Source organism: Dendrobates tinctorius, unplaced genomic scaffold, assembly GCF_039654945.1.
Source record: "Dendrobates tinctorius isolate UK_male_01 unplaced genomic scaffold, ASM3965494v1 ptg000075l, whole genome shotgun sequence".
NCBI lineage: Eukaryota > Metazoa > Chordata > Amphibia > Anura > Dendrobatidae > Dendrobates > Dendrobates tinctorius.
This window is the reverse complement of record NW_027361743.1, coordinates 21,096,097-21,116,091: the sequence shown is the minus strand read 5'-3', so window position 1 is coordinate 21,116,091 and position 19,995 is coordinate 21,096,097. Positions and strand designations below refer to the sequence as shown.

The window sequence follows — 19,995 nt, the reverse complement described above, 5'->3', positions numbered from 1 at the left end:
GGGTGGAGGGCTCCTTGCATAGGGAGGGAGGGGTGCAGGCCTCTTTTGAAATTTGGGAAAACTTCATCTCTCTTCTTCCACAACGTATTCAAAATGACATTAGCACTTGTTTTTAGCCTACGGTCTGGTACCAAGTGTGGCTACTACTGGGGAGGCACCTGTGCAGTGATGTCTCTGGAATAGCTACTGCAGAGAGACACTAGGTGTTTGGGGTGTACCTTGGTGGCAGTGGGTCCTGAGATTAAAGTTGGACACACAGGATGTGTCTAATGGGTAAAAATTATACCTGATCCCGACATGCCCCCCCCTCCTTTCCTTTCCCTCCCTTTTTTCCCTCCCTGGTTCTTTGTGTTTGTTTTGACCTATTGTCCTATGATTCAATGCAATCTCTAGCATATATGGTTTGATATATATGCCTTAAATAATGCTTGCATTGATATCTGTAGGTAATATTTTTTCTTGTATTCAATAAAAACAAGGTTTAAAAACAATGGAGTGGCTTCAGAACAACCAACTCTGTGACCATTCTTGACTGGCCCAGCCAGAGCCCTGACCTAAACCCAATTGAGCATCTCTGGAGAGACCTGAAAATGGCTGTCCACCAACATTCACCATCCAACCTGACGGAACTAGAGAGGATCTGCAAGAAAGAATGGCAGAGGATCCCCAAGTCCAGGTGTGAAAAACTTGTTGCATCATTCCCAAGAAGACTCATGGCTGTACTAGCTCAAAAGGTGCTTCTATTCAATACTGAGCAAAGGGTCTGAATACTTATGACCATGTGATATTTCAGTTTTTCTTTTTTAATAAATTTGCAAAAATGTCTACTTTTCTGGGGGGGTTTCAGTCAAGATGGGGTGCAGAGTGTACACTAATGAGAAAAAAAATGAACTTTTTTGAATTTACCAAATAGCTGCAATGAAACAAAGAGAGAAAAATTTAAAGGGGTCTGAATACTTTCCGCACCCACTGTAGGCTACTGCTGTATCAGAGCTATACTGGCCGAGTATATACAGCGAGATGATTGTCTCAGCTGCATGCTCGCTCGCCCAGTAAGTTAACGGCACATGCACGGTTTTGCCCATTAATCTGTGAGCCGGCTTCCAGCACAGCTCAGCTTTACTATAATGTGTCGGTGCTTGTGTTTGGCGCAGTGCACACCATTCTTCTAATTCAGTACTAGTCCCGTCATTAAAAAAAAAATTAAGTAATAAAAATTATCAGTTAATTAATTTTTATCTCTATGCGTAAGTTTCCAGGATTTGATTTATCCTCTTATCTTTTTTCAGGACGATTTATCTGAGGCTCTCTCAACTGTAAGTTCTTTTCTTATTATTCCCTCTGTATTTAATATTTTTTTATTATTTTGTTAGAGGTTTTGATCTCCATATTTTCATTCAGCAAAAACGTCAAGTCTGGCTGACTCTTCTGTCGCAACCCAGATGATGACTTCTCTCGTTCATGCAGACGTGATACAATTGTGGCCAAAAGTATTGACACCCCTGCAATTCTGTCAGATAATACTCAGTTTCTTCCTGAAAATGATTGCAAACACAAATTCTTTGGTATTATTATCTTCATTTAATTTGTCTTAATTGAAAAAACACAAAAAGAATTTTCCTAAAGCCAAATTGGATATAATTCCACGCCAAACATAAAGAGGGTGGACAAAAGTATTGGCACTGTTCAAAAAATCATGTGATGCTTCTCTAATTTGTGTAATTAACAGCACCTGTAACTTACCTGTGGCACCTAACAGGTGTTGGCAATAACTAAATCACACTTGCAGCCAGTTGACATGGATTAAAGTTGACTCAACCTCTGTCCTGTGTCCTTGTGTGTACCACATTGAGCATGGAGAAAAGAAAGAAGACCAAAGAACTGTCTGAGGACTTGAGAAACCAAATTGTGAGGAAGCATGAGCAATCTCAAGGCTACAAGTCCATCTCCAAAGACCTGAATGTTCCTATGTCTACCGTGCGCAGTGTCATCAAGAAGTTTAAAGCCCATGGCACTGTGGCTAACCTCCCTAGATGTGGACGGAAAAGAAAAATTGACAAGAGATTTCAACGCAAGATTGTGCGGATGTTGGATAAAGAACCTCGACTAACATCCAAACAAGTTCAAGCTGCCCTGCAGTCCGAGGGTACAACAGTGTCAACCCGCACTATCCGTCGGCGTCTGAATGAAAAGGGACTGTATGGTAGGAGACCCAGGAAGACCCCACTTCTTACCCCGAGACATAAAAAAGCCAGGCTGGAGTTTGCCAAAACTTACCTGAAAAAGCCTAAAACGTTTTGGAAGAATGTTCTCTGGTCAGATGCGACAAAAGTAGAGCTTTTTGGGCAAAGGCATCAACATAGAGTTTACAGGAGAAAAAAAAGAGGCATTCAAAGAAAAGAACACGGTCCCTAAAGTCAAACATGACGGAGGTTCCCTGATGTTTTGGGGTTGCTTTGCTGAAACTGCAGGTATGGGGTCTGCTCCCTGGCAGGGGCTTACGGGGCACACGAACACTGACTGTTCCCTATATATGATCGTTGTGGACTGAATTGGTGGAGAGGGGGCCTTGCATCGAGGGAAGAGGGGGGGAAGAAAGAATGGACAGAGGAGAGGCTTAACTGTGACTTCTATACCTAAGAGAACAATCATTTAAAGGGGAAACATAACTGTTTGGACAATATTTGTATTACATCTCTGAATCCTCTTTATAAAAGCCTTTGGACTCTCTCACAATTCTCCTAATAGGCCACAGTGGCTGGATATACCTTTACTACTGAACATAATATTAAAGTTTGGGTGGAGGTGGTACTCCGCTGCCACCTACTGGCTGATAAACAGCACAATTTGTACTACCACTCTTGATGTATATCTCTATTAAATAAGGGACTCCTGGCAGACTTCCGGAAGCGGGACTCCCAGTGTGACCGCCTTTTAAATTAGCTCCTGCCTATATAACCCGGTCTATTGAATATCACCACTATAGGTGGGGAATCAGAATGACTGTGTATAAGAACCTCAGGACCGCTATCTTTCAGGAGTAGAGTTGAAGTTTCTTTTCTTTCTCTTTCCGGAGACCTTGTGTGTGGTTCACACGACATTGCAAAGGAAGAGCCTGTGGAGCGGGCTGAGGTGCTGGGGTAGTTTTCTTGATGATCACCTCTGCCGACTCTGGCACTGGACTGCTTGACCGTGTGCATGGCATTATCAAGTCTGAAGACTACCAACAAATTTTGCAGCATAATGTAGAGCCCAGTGTGAGAAAGCTGGGTCTCCCTCAGAGGTCATGGGTCTTCCAGCAGGACAATGACCCAAAACACACTTCAAAAAGCACTAGAAAATGGTTTGAGAGAAAGCACTGGAGACTTCTAAGGTCGCCAGCAATGAGTCCAGACCTGAATCCCATAGAACACATGTGGAGAGATCTAAAAATGGCAGTTTGGAGAAGGCACCCTTCAAATATCAGGGACCAGGAACAGTTTGCCAAAGAAGAATGGTCTAAAATTCCAGCAGAGCATTGTAAGAAACTCATTGATGGTTACCGGAAGCGGTTGGTCGCAGTTATTTTGGATAAAGGTTGTGCAACCAAGTATTAGGCTGAAGGTGCCAATACTTTTGTGTGGCCCATTTTTGGAGTTTTGTGTGAAATGATCAATGTTTTGCTTTTTGCCTCATTCTCTTTTGTGTTTTTTCATTTAAGACAAATTAAATGAAGATAATAATATCAAAGAATTTGTGTTTGCAATCATTTTCAGGAAGAAACTGAGAATTATCTGACAGAATTGCAGGGGTGTCAATACTTTTGGCCACAACTGTATATCGGAGTCCTCATCGGGTATGCTCAGAGGAAACTGAAATGCAGTCACTATTCACAGTTCTGTAGTGCATAAAGATATACTTTGCAAAGATATGTATCCTGGAGTAGATTCTGCGAGAATGCCGAGAACTCGCCCATGTACTCACATGGCATTCTGCAGTGTTCGTGACTTTGGGTAAAAGTAAATAAATATCATGGTAAATTACGTAATTGTGAGCAGTCGCTCTCTTTAAATTGCCCCTGAGGATACCTATTGTGTAACCTGATATATTCCATATGATTGCTACACTTTTGTAACGTTGTCAATCTGTGACTGTCTTCGGTAAGGAAGTGGGGCCTCAAACTGTCCCTGGAACTGAAACTCTAATTATCCCTGTCCTGGGGGTACCCTTCAAGGTAGAGCGGCCCGAGTCTCCGACCTTACTATGCTCCTGTTAAACCCTGATTGGTCCCTTCCACCCACCCCATGGGGCATGGGACAGAAATGAAAGGTAAATCAGACACAAAGACAAAACTGGCATAACAGAAAACCTCTATCATACAAACCAACAATAGGGAGGAGGATAGGGACAGGGAGGAATAAACTAAATGGAAACAGGTAACAGGTGATAAAAAAAACACGTACTACAGCAAACCACAGATCACTTCTATAAGAACTCTACTTCAATCACTCCCTCTTGACAACTGTCTAGCTGTTAAGTATTAGGGTACGTTCCCACAGTCAGTAAATGCTGTGGGTTGGACGCTGCGTACATCTGCAGCATCCAACCCACAATGTCCAGATGTTACAGCAATGCGTGCACCAATACCCATGGATCAGCAGGTGGTGCTTCTTTCCAGACCGCAGCATGTCAATTTATCTTGCCGAGACGCAAGTCTCGGCAAGATAAATTTCACACGTCCAATGTATTGGACGCGGTGAATCCGCACGGTTCACTGAACACATGCGGAATCACCTCTGCTCAAATGCCGGCAGCGCTTTGGACGCAGCACATGTGCTGCATCCAAAGCGCTGTCAATTACTGACAGTGTGCACCCGGCCTTACAAGTTACATGTATCCCCAAGTCGTGCCTCCTGATGACCTATAACAGACACTTACGGCTCTTTTTAGGAGGGAAGGCACATTTTTTTCTATAAATAGAAAAATTACTCATAGCCCTTCCTTATTTAGTACCCTGAGTTGATGGTGCAGGGGGTACAAGTTCTTTGAGATCACTAAACTAAAAAAAAACAAACCTCTGTGTCAGACCCTTCAGGCATAGCACGGTGTACCAATTTTTCAAAATTGCTGTTTTAAAGGATTATTTGAAAAGGGTAGAACACCCCATCCCCCCAAAAAAATAATACCAATATATATACAGTGGGGAAGATAAGTATTTGATACATTGCAGATTTTGCAAGTTTTCCCACCTACAAAGAATGCAGAAGTCGTAGGGACACTTCAACTGTGAGAGATATAATCTAAAAATAAAAAACAGAAAATCACATTGTATGATTTTTACATAATTAATTTGCATTTTATTGCATGAAATAAGTATTTGATACAATAGAAAAAGAGAACTTAATATTTGGTACAAAAATCTTTTGTTTGTGTCACGGGGTCCTTCTCTGGTATCACACAATCAACAGAGCAAGAGGAGAGTGAACAATTCCAAGACATTTATTTAGGCAAAAATATGAAAGGTCCATATTCAGTCCACCCCACAAAAGATAGATAGTCCAGAATCTGAATGCAGTTCAGTAACAGTATAACATGTCCAGGGAGATGAGAGTCCAAAATCCAGCTGAAGGTGATAACATGTTCCATATATTCTTCTTTCTCTCCGAAGTCCTGTCTTCACACCATGCTCTGCACACAGCAACTGACTTGCCCAGCCCCTGTCCTCCCCAGCCCCCTCATTATGTCCAGGCAGAGTCAAACCGGTTTGGCAGTTTTCAGGCCGCCCAGACTTGACAAAAGGTGCCTGGGGGATGATGACACTACAGGGGGTCATCAAGAGTCATAGATAAAAGTCAGGCTGCAGACATACAAGGCATCAAGATTAACATTATGCAAATCAGTGAAATAGCAATATACACAAAATGAAATCCATATAGCATATCACACCATCACAACCTCTCCCCCCTCATAATAAGTGAGCACGCTATGAGGTCTACACAGACCTCTGGCCTGCTCACTATAGTCCACGTTGCTCAATCGTTTATAGTTCCTTGTACAGTGGCAGGGGTTGCAATAATTATAAGCCCTTGATGTCCTTCCATAAATTCCCGGGTCCTGGCGTTACGGTCATACCAGGTTTCTTGACTGGACTGGGCCATTTGCTGTTGATCATTAGCCACTAGCTGGGCGAGATGATCTCTGAACTCTAAACTCTAGAACGTAGAGAATGATGGGCATTCCAATGTCTGCGATATCTCCCTCCAATTGTTCTTTCAGAAGAGTGAGAGGCCCACGGACCTTCTGGCCAAACAGATTGCTCCTCAGTGGGGTCCGGATGTTGTGGTGCTTGAAGGGCCTGTAGTCGGGTGACTGCTCCCACGAAATGACACTGTAACTCCCCAATGTCGTTCCCAAGGAGGATATCTGCAGGAAGTCCTCCCATAACTCCAATCCAGCACAGTTTTTCTCCAAAACCATAATCCAAACGCACCAAAGCTCGCTGTATATATTTGCGGACACCCCCCGCCAAGACAATGGGAATTCCTGCACCCTGGTGAATTGCCTCGGGTCGAACCACACGGGTGTCAGCGATAGTCAGAAATGCCCCCGTGTCTCTAAATCCTGACACTTTGTATCCATCAATTAAGACATCCTGCAGGTGGTGTTGCCGTTGCTCTGGGTAGCCAAAGGACAGAGGCTGAAGTCCGTACACTCCAGGAGGAGTATCTATGGTGCCGTGGTCGGTGGTCCACTCTGGTGGGGATGGTGGTAGCTCTTCCTCAGGCGGGATGGAGTGCACCAGATGCACTGGACGAGGTGGGGCTGCGTGGGGCTCCCTCCGAATCCTTGAGGGACATCCAAACTGCAAATGTCCAGGTTGCCCACACACATAACATCTCCTCTCTGTGATACCCCCAGGTCGTGGTCGGAACTGTTGGGGCCCAGGATTGGGAGGCGTGATAGTCAGCGGCTTGCGACTAGGTGGAAGGGCAGATATAATCTGAGGGGGACGGGGAGCGGGAGCAGGCCGTGGTTCATTGTCCAGAAGCCTCCTCCATTGCGGTCGGATAGTAAGGGCTTCATCGGCCAAAACTGCAGCTTTATCCACGGTACACGGCGTGTGCTCCCGGATCCATTCCCGTACCTCTGCGGGGCACTTGGCAAGAAATTGTTCTATAAGGAACGCCTGTATAACATCTTCCACAGTAAAGGCGTTTTCTGCTTCCAGCCATCTCCGACATGCCTGGGACATCTTATGTGCATACATCTTAAACGATCCCCCTGTGGTGCATGGGAGGTCTCGGAACTTGGCCCTATATGAGTCTGGGGTGATAGCATGGTAATCCAGGATAGTCTGCTTTACAATGTTATAATCCCGATTCCGCTCTGCGTCAATGGTTCGGTAAGCCTCCGCCATGCTTCCGTTCAGGAGCCCCACTAACAAACGCATCCAGCTAGAGTGGGGCACCTCCATCACAGCACACTGCTGCTCAAAGTCCTTGAAGAACCCCTCCACATCTCCGGAAGCCTCATCAAATGGCTTAAACTCTGTCCGGGTGATCCGTACAGGCTCCCGGATCGTTGGGGTTACACTCCACATTGCATTACTCCCTCTTTCAAGCTCCATTGCTTCTTGTCTCCGCTGTGCCCGGCGGGCAGCCTCCTCCTTGTACTCCTGAGAGACGCCGGGGCCCAGAACCGCCATCTCTTCTTCGTACCACACCACCCACTGGCTTTTGGGGGTGGGGATCCCTGTCTCCAGTGCTCGTCCTTCAGACATATGGGAGTAGGTGGTCTGACTAGCACCCACCAGTAGGTCAATTAAGGCCTCTTTAGTCAGTCCCTGGTAGTCCAGGCCCAGGTCTCTGGCTCTCTCCTGTAAACAGGATACAGTCCAATTTCTATACTCACTCTGTGGGTGGTTCTCCATTGGGTTACGCTCTGTTGATCCCACCGCTGCCAACCAGTTGTCACGGGGTCCTTCTCTGGTATCACACAATCAACAGAGCAAGAGGAGAGTGAACAATTCCAAGACATTTATTTAGGCAAAAATATGAAAGGTCCATATTCAGTCCACCCCACAAAAGATAGATAGTCCAGAATCTGAATGCAGTTCAGTAACAGTATAACATGTCCAGGGAGATGAGATTCCAAAATCCAGCTGAAGGTGATAACATGTTCCATATATTCTTCTTTCTCTCCAAAGTCCTGTCTTCACACCATGCTCTGCACACAGCAACTGACTTGACCAGTCCCTGTCCTCCCCAGCCCCCTCATTATGTCCAGGCAGAGTCAAACAGGTTTGGTAGTTTTCAGGCCGCCCAGACTTGACAAAAGGTGCCTGGGGGATGATGACACTACAGGGGGTCATCAAGAGTCATAGACAAAAGTCAGGCTGCAGACATACAAGGCATCAAGATTAACACTATGCAAATCAGTGAAATAGCGATATACTCAAAATGATATCCATATAGCATATCACACCATCACAGTTTGCAATTACAGAGGTCAGACGTTTCCTGTAGTTCTTGACCAAGTTTTCACACACTGCAGCAGCAATTTTGGCCCACTCCATACAGATCTTCTCGTGATCTCTCAGGTTTCTGGGTGATATATCACTGGGCAACATTGAGTTTCAGCTCCCTCCAAAGATTTTCTATTTTTTCAGGTCTGCAGACTGGCTAGGCCTTTCCAGGACCTAGAAATGTTTCTCATGGCTCCACTTATTAGTTGCAGTCACGACAGGCCATGACCCATCTTCAATGCTCTTACTGAGGGAAGGAAGTTGTTGGCCAAAATCTTGCAATACATTACCCCATCCATCCTCTTTTGAATGCGGTGCAGTTGTCCTGTCTCTTTTGCAGAAAAGCACCCTCAGAGTATGATGTTTCCCCCACCATTCTTCATGGCTGTTACGGTGTTCTTGGGATTGTACTCAGCCTTCTTCTTCCTCGAAACACGGCGAGTGGACTTGATACCAAAAAGTTCTATTTTGGTCTCATCTGATGACATGACCTTCTCCCATGCCTCCTCTCGATCATTTATATGGTCTTTGGCGAATTTTAAACAGGCCTGGATATGTGCTGGCATGAGCAGGGGACTGTCACGCTGCAGCACTGCATGTAAATGCAGAGTAACGCAACCTCCACTAGATGGCAGCAGAGTGGAGAGAGGGCTGGAATCCTGCTCGCAGCAGACCAGCAGCGCTGCAGCGAGGCTACCACCAGGTGGCAGCAGAATAGTCAGACAAGCCGGGTCGATACCAGAGAGTAGCGTAGTAGAGTCAGAAGAGCACAAAAAGGTCAGTACCGGTCCGTAGCATAAGTACCAGAAGGAAGGGACAGAATCAGGTCAAAGTCAAAGCAGAGTCAAGTACCGGGGAGTCCAAACACACAGGGACACAGAGTCGGGACAGGTAGGAGAAGGGTACACAGACATGGGCAAAGTAAGCTAAACGCAGCAGAACAAATCAGGGTCTCACCAGAGCCAGCTACACATGCCGTAAGCAGGAAATATAACTGGCACTGCCTGCAGGATGTGGCTCAGAGAAATAGCAGACCCAACGCCGGAATGAGGCAGAGAAAGTTAACCCCTGAATGACCAGACCAGGAAAGGAGAGACAAGACCCAAAACCCGGTCTGGATCATGACAGGGACCTTGTGTGCCCTGCAGGATTTTAATCCATGACGGCGTAGTGTGTTACTAATGGTCCTCCCCTGTAGTTCTGGGCGTTATCCTGACTGTTCTCAGAATCATCCTTACCCCACGAGGCGAGATCTTGCATGGAGCCTCAGACCCAGGAAAATTGACAGTCATCTTGTGTTTCTTCCATTTCACAGGTCTACAAAAAATATTTTTTGTAATCATTGCAGATGACTTTGTACTTTTCTGAATCATCTTTTTGTCCTGATTTAAAAAATGTATATAGATTTTCTGTAGCACGTATAATTTCCATAGAGCAGCATCATTATTATAAGGTATAGGAAATATACTGGCGACATTAAGAAAACAGTAATCTACGTATCAGAAAAAAAATGCTTCTCCTTACAAAACAGTTTTTGTTGAACCAAAATAATTTCACATGCAAAATAGAAACCAAAATATGAGCAGAAATTAAAAGTGCTTGACATTAGACTGTTGTTGATACGATTTTTCAGGGTTGTCCCTATATACCGTATTTTTCGGACCATAAGACGCACTTTTTTCCCCCAAAATGTTGGGGGAAAGTGGGGGTGCGTCTTATGGTCGCAATGTACTAACCTTCGATCATGGCTGGTGGCTGATGCGGGTGCCGCGGGGCTCTGTAGTGCGGTGGTGGCAGCGGGCTGTGCACCGATGCAGGGGTAGGGGCTCTCTGTGCTCCGGTGCAGGGGCGGCGGCTCCGCCGGCATTTCCTCCAAGCCCGGAGGCCCCCGCACATCCCTTGCTGGCCGCCGCCATGTTGCGGTGGCCTCCGGGAACATGGACGCCGGGAAGATGGCCGCCGGTCCAGGGACGGCGCATGCGCAGATTCAGATCTCGTCCCCGAGATTTGAATCTCGTCCCCCGAGATCTCGGGACGAGATCTGAACCTGCGCATGCGCCGTTCCCGAACCGGCGGCCATCTTCCCGGCGTCCATGTTCCCGGAGGCCACCGCAACATGGCGGCGGGCCTCCGGGCTTGGAGGAAATGCCGCGGAGCCGCCGCCCCTGCACTGGAGCCTGCACCGGAGCACAGAGAGCCACCACCCTCACCCCACAGGGCCCACCTACCCCAGCCCAGCTGCCCCAGCACAGCTGCTCTAGCCCCAGCACAGCACAGCTGCCCCAGCCCCAGCACAGCCCAGCTGCCCCAGCACAGCCCAGCACAGCTGCCCCAGACCCAGCATAGATGCCCCAGCCCAGTCCAGCTGCCCCAGCACAGCCCACCTGCCACAGCACAGCCCCCCCAGTACAGCCCAGCTGCTCCAGCACAACCAACCTGCCCCAGCACAGAGCCGCCACTGCACGAGCCTGGACCTCTGAATGACCCCTGTGACCACTCCTCCACCTGTGCCGGATCCCTTCCCAGGTAAGCTGAATTCGGACTGTAAGACGGACCCCCATTTGACACATTATTATTTTTTCCCTATTTTCCTTCTGAAAATTGGGGTGCGTTTTATGGTCCGGTGCGTATTATAGTCTGAAAAATACGGTAACATCCAACAGTAATTTGCCATCATTGAGTCATTACAAAAACCCTGGTAGCGGTGTTCCATTACTTTAATGTCCTGGTGAAACTTCTCGCCTTGTTCATTGCTTACATCTCCAAGATTTTGATGTAAATGTGAATACAAAAAGTGCATTTTCAGAGACATACGACATCCAAGACACTGGTATGCATTTAGCAGTTCCTCAACACCTGCAACCAGGGGCGGACACAGACTGTAGTGGGCCCCTGTGCAAGAAATTTTTCGGGCCCCCCTACTAGCAGCAGATCCGGCAGACTACCGCACCTCTGCCGCCTAACGGGCGACTTGTGGCACCGATCCGGCACGCCCCATTCATTCTCTACTGGGCTTGCGGCCGGGAGCGACAAGTGCAGTTGTGCTAGATCCGCGTTACATGGTGCCACTAAAATATACAGCGGATTTGCTGCGTTTTTTAGAGCGGGAAAATCTATACCATGTCAATTTTTGCTGCGGATTTTCCCAACCGTAAATGTACTGTATATCTAATATTGAGGCTATGCAGGGCTGGATATAATATCTGTAGAGTGCTGCTGGGCTGTATTTATATTTGCCAGTTGCAGCCTCCAAATTATATATACAGGCCAGCACAGCCTCCAAATAACATATATGTCACGTGCCCCGTCCTGTGTGACACGGCCAGCAGGCCGGTAACTAATACAACAGGACACGGCACGTGTAATTGTCCAGTGTGACGCGGCTCGCAGGCCGGTAACTAATACAACAAGACACAGGGGATAGGGAAACATTTACAACGGTGGGCCCTGCGATAGGGAGCGGGGGACGTGGAGACCTCCTGCACTCCCCTGAGTCAGTGTCCCTAACACTCCTAACATTCCCTATACAGGCTCCTCACCTGTCGCCGATCAGGATACCTGTCACCCTAGCACACCCTACACCTATTCCTTACTAGGGAGCTGGGTGGTGCAGGCACTGGTCCCACCGCTGTACTAACACCAACATGAGGAAAAGTGACAAACAGGGAAACATCCTGGCAACAGAGTCCAACACCTGAGTGCATCTTCCTCTCACCGTGTCCAACCCCTGGGTGCAGCTTTACAGCAACAGCATCCAGCACCCGAGTGCCGCCTTGAAGCAACAGAGTCCAGCACCTGAGTGCAGCTGTCCAGCAACAGTGTCCAGCACCTGAGTGCAACTGTCCAGCAACGGAGTCCAGCACCTGAGTGCAGCTTCCAGCAACAGAGTCCAGCAACTGAGTGCAGCTCTACACCATAGCTGCCACTCCACCAAGCTTTGCAAGAATTCTTCACTGACACCATAGCTGCCACTCCACCATGCTTTACACAAATTTCTCGCTGACACCATAGCTGCCATTCCAGGACTCTGACTGAGCTGCCCTGGACTCTCCTCAGCTCCGTCCTTCACCCAGGATGGTTGGAAAAGACCAACAATATCACCAACGTGAGTGAGCACAACTGACACACCTTTATTGAGTAAACACACCTGTTAGTGATTCCCGTGCAATTACAACTATCTCTAAAAACACCAGTGCAATGACCATACTGGCCACCAGGGCAAAACTATCTCTAAGCACAAAGCTTAGAGAGAGAAAAAAAAAGGTTAACAGTGCTCTTATATGACATGATCCCGCATGGATCATGACAATATATAGCCCACTAGCCCAGCATTGCCTCTAGTTGTTAATATATACAGCACTGCACAGCCTCCAAATAAGATATGGTATACAGCCCAGCATAGCCTTCAGTTAATATATACAGTCCAGCAACAGCCTTCAGGTAATATATACAGCCCAGCACAGCCTCCAGGTAATATATACAGCCCAGCACAGCCTCCAGGTAATATATACAGTCCAGCATAGCTTTAAGGTAACAGATACAGTCCAGCATAGCCTTCAAGTAATATATCCAGCCCAAAACAGCCTCCAGGTAATATATACAGCCCAGCATAGCCTTTAAATAACCTATATAGCACGACAACCTCCAGGTAATATATATAGGCACCCCCGTTTCCCTTTGTTTCATAATGCTCTCCCCCATATGCGATCTACTTTTGGCATAGTGCTTCTCGCCCTATGTGGCCCCCCAGGTTATGCTGCTTCTCCCCATGTGGCCCCCCCAGTTTATGCTGCTTCTTCCCCTATATGGGCCGCCCGATTCATGTTTCTTCTCCCCCCATGAGCCACCCCATTCATGAGCAGCCAAGCATCTCCCCCAGGGGCCCCCCCATTCATGAGCAGCCAAGGCCATGCTTCTCCCCAGGCCAGGGGCCCCCCCATTCATGAGCAGCAAGGCCATGCTTCTCCCCAGGCCAGGACCCCCCCATTCATGAGCAGCCAGGCCATGCTTCAAGTTCTCCCCAGGCCAGGACCCCCCCATTCATGAGCAGCCAGGCCATGCTTCTCCCCAGGCCAGGGGCCCCCCCATTCATGAGCAGCCATGCTTCTCCCCAGGGGCCCCCCATTCATGAGCAGCCAAGGCCATGCTTCCCTTCTCCCCAGGCCAGGGGCCCCCCATTCATGAGCAGCCAAGGGCCATCATGCTTCAGTTCTCCCCCAGGATGGAGCCCCCCAAAATCATGCCTGCCATGTTCAGTTCAACTTCTCCCCCACCCCAGGAGCCCCCCAAAATCATGCCCGTGCCTCGGTCCCAGTCCCTCAGTCCTGCTCAGCTCTGTTAGTACTCTTACCTAGAGCAGGTAGCGCAGGCCAGACCAAGAGGATCCATCCATTCCACACTATACAGTGTCCGCACTCAACACATTCCTGAGCTGCTGCAGCATATGGGCAGGGGCACGGCACAAGTGAGTCAGTCAGACACAGACAGACACATCACATACTGACCTGCGGCTGCACTGCAGCCACCGTCCGGCCGGCACCACAGGCACAGTGAGTGACAGTCAGTCTGTGTCTGTCTCCTCCTCCACAGCGGCAGCGGCAGCACTGACGCTGGCCACTGATCTGATATCATCACCTCAGCCAGAGGCGTAGCTAGGGTTTTGGTTCGGGGGGGCGAAACTTCTGAGTGGGCCCCTAACTAGTTAACTTTGATTACAACTCGGTGACGCCCCCTAATAGTGGATGTAGGAGATGACTGCGCTTTACTGAAAATAATCCCTATATAAAAACCAATATTGATATTACCGCCATATGGTCAGTGGTAAATACCAGTCCTACAAAACATATGTGATTACTGCACAGTTTTAGTTGGTGTCTTACCGCTGACGATCTTTGTGATGGAATCGTTCACTTTTCACGTCTTTTCCATCTGGCCCAGACCGACATGACAACTTCTCCAGCCACGACTCTGCTACAGAGAATACAACAACGACACCTTTCACTTCTCATATTCCAGCCCCATCACCATCTATCCACAACCTGCACAAACCCCTCATCCTGCTGATACCCCAATCATGAGCCGCTGCTGCCGTATGTGTCCCTATTTCTGCACCTGATACCCCAATACTGAGCCGCTGCTGCCGTATGTGTCCCTATTACTGCACCTGATACCCCAATACTGAGTCGTTGTTGCTGTGTGTCCCTATTACTGCACCTGATACCCCAATGCTGAGCTTCTGCTTCCGTATATGCCCCTATTACTGCACCTGATACCCCAATGCTGAGCCGCTGCTGCCGTATGTGTCCCTATTACTGCACCTGATACCCCAATACTGAGCCGCTGCTGCCGTGTGTGTCCCTATTACTGCACCTGATACTCCAATACTGAGCCGCTGTTGCCGTATGTGTCCCTATTACTGCACCTGATACCCCAATACTGAGCAGCTGCTGCTGTATGTGTCCTTATTACTGCACCTGATACCCCAATACTGAGCCGCTGCTGCCGTATGTGCCCATATTACTGCACCTGATACCCCAATACTGAGCCGCTGTTGCCGTATGTGTCCCTATTACTGCACCTGATACCCCAATACTGAGCAGCTGCTGCCATATGTGTCCTTATTACTGCACCTGATACCCCAATACTGAGCCGCTGCTGCCGTATGTGCCCATATTACTGCACCTGATACCCCAGTACTGAGCCGCTGCTGCCGTATGTGACCCCATTACTGCACCTGATACCCCAATGCTGAGCCGCTGCTGCCGTATGTGTCCCTATTACTGCACCTGATACCCCAGTACTGAGCCACTGCTGCCGTATGTGCCCCTATTACTACACCTGATACCCCAATGCTGAGCCGCTGCTGCCATATGTGTCCCTATTACTACACCTGATACCCCAATACTGAGCCGCTGCTGCCGTATGTGTCCCTATTACTGCACCTGATACCCCAATACTGAGCCACTGCTGCCGTATGTGTCCCTATTACTGCACCTGATACCACAATACTGAGCCGCTGCTGCCGTATGTGTCCCTATTACTACACCTGATACCCCAATACTGAGCCGCTGCTGCCGTATGTGTCCCTATTACTACAACTGATATCTCAATACTGAGCTGCTGCTGCTGCCATATGTGCCCCTATTACTGCACCTGATACCCCAATGCTGAGCCGCTGCTGCCGTATGTGACCCTATTACTACACCTGATACCCCAATGCTGAGCCGCTGCTGCCGTATGTGTCCCTATTACTGCACCTGATTCCCCAATACTGAGCCACTGCTGCCGTATGTGTCCCTATTACTGCACTTGATACCCCAATGCTGAGCCGCTGCTGCCGTATGTGTCCCTATTACTGCACCTGATACCCCAATGCTGAGCCGCTGCTGCCGTATGTGTCCCTATTACTGCACCTGATACCCCCTATACACAGACAGCTCCACTCCGCACCCCCTATACACACACGGCTCCGCTCTGTACACCTTGTACACATGTGGCTCCTCTCCGTGCACCATGTACACACACGGCTGTGCTCCGTGCACCTCATACACACCTGGCTCCGCTCTGTACACCTTGTACACACGCTGCTCCGCTCCGCACACCCCGTACACACGCGGCTCTGCTCCATACACCTCGTACACATACGGCTCTGCTCCGTACACCCCGTACACACACACGGCTCCGCTCCGTACACCCCGTACACATCCACCCTGTGTTTAAACCCCTCCTGACCCCACACATAAACTTTACCTCATCCAGCAGTGCACCATGACAACCAGCACAGCAGAGTCCTGCAGCCACTGAAGCCCCTGATCATGTGACCCCTGACTCCGCCCCTCCTGTGACCTCATCACAGGTCCTGTGCACACAGAATAGCCCAGGAGGACATTGCTGGCTGTGAGGTGGGGGGCCCACTGTTGGCACCGTGGCCCCCCAACGCCTTCTCAGGGCACGTAGCTGCCCCCTCTGCCCCCCCCCGTAGCTACGCTACTGACCTCAGCCCTCACTCTACCGCCTCCTGCAGGCTGCTCTCCTCTCCTCCTTGCAGCACTCCACATGGATAATTTGAATTGAATAATTAGCCATGTGGGTGCTGGAGGGGCCCCCTCTCCCCTGGGGCCCCGTTCAATGAACCAGCTGCACTGGCGGTAGGTGCAACATATTCTGGAGATTTTTGTTTTCCTAAGAAGTTTTCACAGATCCACTTGAAGCTTTTCCAATATATCAATTCCTTATCATTTAGAGTTCCTTGAAACATCATCTCTCATTAGCTCTCTGATCTGAGGAACAATAAATACCTTCCTTCAATTTTTCTGGAGAATTTCTGTGAAATGAACTGGAACCCTTGAGAATTTGTCTTTGCCATGGCTTTCACAAAGTTTTTAATCAATCGCAACTTTATATGTAGTGGAGGAAGGAAGGTTTTTGTTGGAGCAACTAAAGGATTATGCTGAACATTGTCTCTACCTGGAGCATAGATGTTTCTCTGTCCCCAATCACGATGAACATAATGCTGTACTGTATTTCTACTGTCTCATAAACACAAGAAGCAACAATATTTTGTGAAACCTCCTTGTATTCCCATTAGCAGACCAATCACTTTCAAATCTCCACAGATATTCCATTGATGATGCTTATATTGTATAGCATCCAAAACAAACGAGAGATTTTCATAACTTTCCTTTTAGATGACATGAGTGAGCAATAGGGATTGATGGGTTCATATTTCCATTGTGAAGCAGCACGGCTTTCAAACTTTTCTGGGATGAGTCAATAAACAACCGCCAATCTGCAACAATATACTCTTGATTCAGTTCTTAGAGGCCATTCACATTGTTACAGTAAACCATTGGTCCATCAGCTGTGAAACATTGTGTTAGTGTTACTTCTGTTTCAGTAATGACACACTTTGACATCATCATGAAGAAGATTCTTCTGTTTCAACCTAGACGCAAGAAGTTCAGCTTTATCTTTTGACAATGAAAGGTCTCTGAGATCATTTAATTCATGTTGTGTAAAGCATTCTGGCTGCTCAGCTGCTCCATCAGGTACATACTCATCTTGACTTGAGGTTAGTGATGAGCGAGTGTGCTCGTTACTTGAAATTTCCGAGCATGCTTGGGTGTTCTCCGAGTAGTTTGGGCGTGCTCAGAGAATTAGTTTGTTTTGCTGCATAATTTGCGGCTGCTAGACAGCCTGAATACATGTGAGGAATGCCTGTTTGTTAGGAAATCCCCTCATGTATTCAGGCTGTCTAGCAGCCACAAATCATGCAGCTGCGGCGACACAAACTAAATCTCTGCGCATGCCCAAACTACTCGGAAAACACCCGAGCATGCTCGGAAATTTCGAGTAACGAACATACTCTCTCATCTGTACTTGAGGTCTCTGTCTTCGCCAGTAGCTTCAGCTTCATAGTCTTCATATTCTACTTAATTTTCAGCCAATTCAGAAAACGGTGGTACAGGAATCTGGCAAGGTACCATCATGTGGAACTGGCCTAATCGCAGATTCAAGTTCAGGGTAATTAATCTTATGTTTGTTCTTTGTAAAAAAAAACCTCTCGGTTTCATAAAACAAAAGTAGCAGTCATCACTATGATTTTTGGATTCTCTCCAAATCATGGGAGCAGCAAATGGCATAGCCACTTTCCTCATATTCAACCAGTCACGAAGACCATTTGTAAAACCTGAGCATATCACATGAGGGGCCCAGCTTTTGTCTGATCACCAAGTGTACACTTAGGGCAGAGTCCCACTGCCGTATTTTTCGTCCGAGAATCGGATTGTAAAACTCGCACTGGCTGTCGGCTCTCCTGACCTGAGCTTCACAGCTGCATAGTAATCCGTCATGCTCAGGTCAGGAGCGGTGCCGGCCAGTCCGTTCAGTGCGATGCGATTATCGCAGGAGAAATACACCAGTGTGACTCTGCCCTTAAAGTCCATCTGGTACATCTTTTTAATATCATGAGTGATTGAAGGTACTTGGCCTTTTGGTGTAAAAGAACCACACACACAGCAGAATCTGCTCGGATGATTGATTCACTGTCAGGGCATTTTTCTCCTTTAAATCAGATCAAACAGAGTAAGATCAGTTCAATGTTGGTGACAAACTAAAAATAATGCGATGAGCCGACCGACTATGTAGATATTTCCCCAGAGATGACAGAGGCAGCTTGTATTTAGAGCTGATGCTACTGGAGGTGATCTGGTAGATAACTATATACAGTTGTGAGGTGAACGGGTCAGCCTGTTCCTTACAGATGAACATTTGCAGACAGGCAGTTTCTCTGTGTGATATTGGCTGCTTTCAGGTTCTTGCTCTGTGGAGACCCTCACTCAGTTACACCTCAGTGGCTGAGCTGTTTTCTTCGGCTAGTTTCACACTAGCGTTTCTGCCGTCTGCACACGGCCGCCGATAAGCCCCGCCCCCTGCGGCGCCCCCTCCTGACATCACCGCCTATTATCGCACATGGCCGCATGCGATCTGCGCACCCTATCTTTAGTATAGGGTGCGCAGACCGTGCGCTAGTAGGAGTTTTGAGTGCGCTGCGCACTTTTGAAGGTGCGCCGAGCGCGCCAAAATGCAACATGCTGTATTCGGCGCACACCGGCGCACCTTCAAAAGTGCCCAGCGCACTAAAAAATCCTACTAGCACACGGTCAGCGCATGGTCTGCGCACCCTATACTAAAGATAGGGTGCGCAGATCGCATGCGGCCTTGTGCGATAATAGGCGGTGATGTCAGGAGGGGACGCCGCAGGGGGCGGGGCTTATCGGCGGCCATGCACAGACGGCAGAAACGCTAGTGTGAAACTAGCCTTCCCTCTGAGGCGACTTGCCTTCCCAGAAATGCAGTGAAATTCCTCACAATGGCGGCTGTCCGCTGCCTTCCCTTCTATCTCCCTGTGGCAGGGCTCAGATCCCTGTTGAGGCCTGTCTCCTGTCAGTCTCACATACCAGTCCTTGCTGTCATCACCATCCTTTTCTGACTGACTCAAATCTTACCACTTCATAACAGTTAGCTCCTCCCCATAACATGTGACTTTCCAAGAATCAGTCATTGGTTGACTGCACTGTCAGTGCTCCTTCCCATAAAACTCACTAAAACCTTTACTGATGTCCCTGTAAGAAAATTCACAATTAAGTAAGACAAGCAAAGAAATGGGAATAACACAGGAAAAAGCACATACATTGAAAATGCAGAAATAACGTAATAACTAAAATACTTCTATCTCAGAACCTTTATGTGATAGAGCAAAACTAAGAATATTTCTGGAATCAGCACATCAAATTCCATAAAACAGACATATTACCTTTGCTGATGATTTTTTTGTGTTGACCAGTGAATCGTTCCACAAAGCTGCTTGCCTATTGTCCTGTAGCCTATGCCAGGCTTGTGCAGCTCTACAATTTGTCCATGGTGTCCTTAGACAGCTCTTTGGTCTTGGCCATCGTGGAGAGGATGGAGTGTGATTGAGTGTGTGGAAATTT

At 48.0% G+C, this 19,995-nt stretch overlaps 1 protein-coding gene across 18 annotated transcripts in view; it reads left to right on the top strand.

Annotated features, from left to right (window-relative positions):
• The window catches only part of PARP4 (poly(ADP-ribose) polymerase family member 4), a 278,533-nt gene that overhangs the window by 109,720 nt on the left and 148,818 nt on the right, over positions 1–19,995 (top strand). For 17 of the 18 annotated variants that reach the window (XM_073583072.1, XM_073583086.1, XM_073583085.1 and 14 more), the window contains exon 31: positions 1,290–1,316. The exons of the other annotated variant lie outside the window; for it this stretch is intronic. In XM_073583072.1, coding sequence (XP_073439173.1) covers positions 1,290–1,316 — 27 coding nt within the window. The remainder of the gene's footprint in view (positions 1–1,289; positions 1,317–19,995) is intronic. 18 annotated transcript variants of the gene reach the window in all.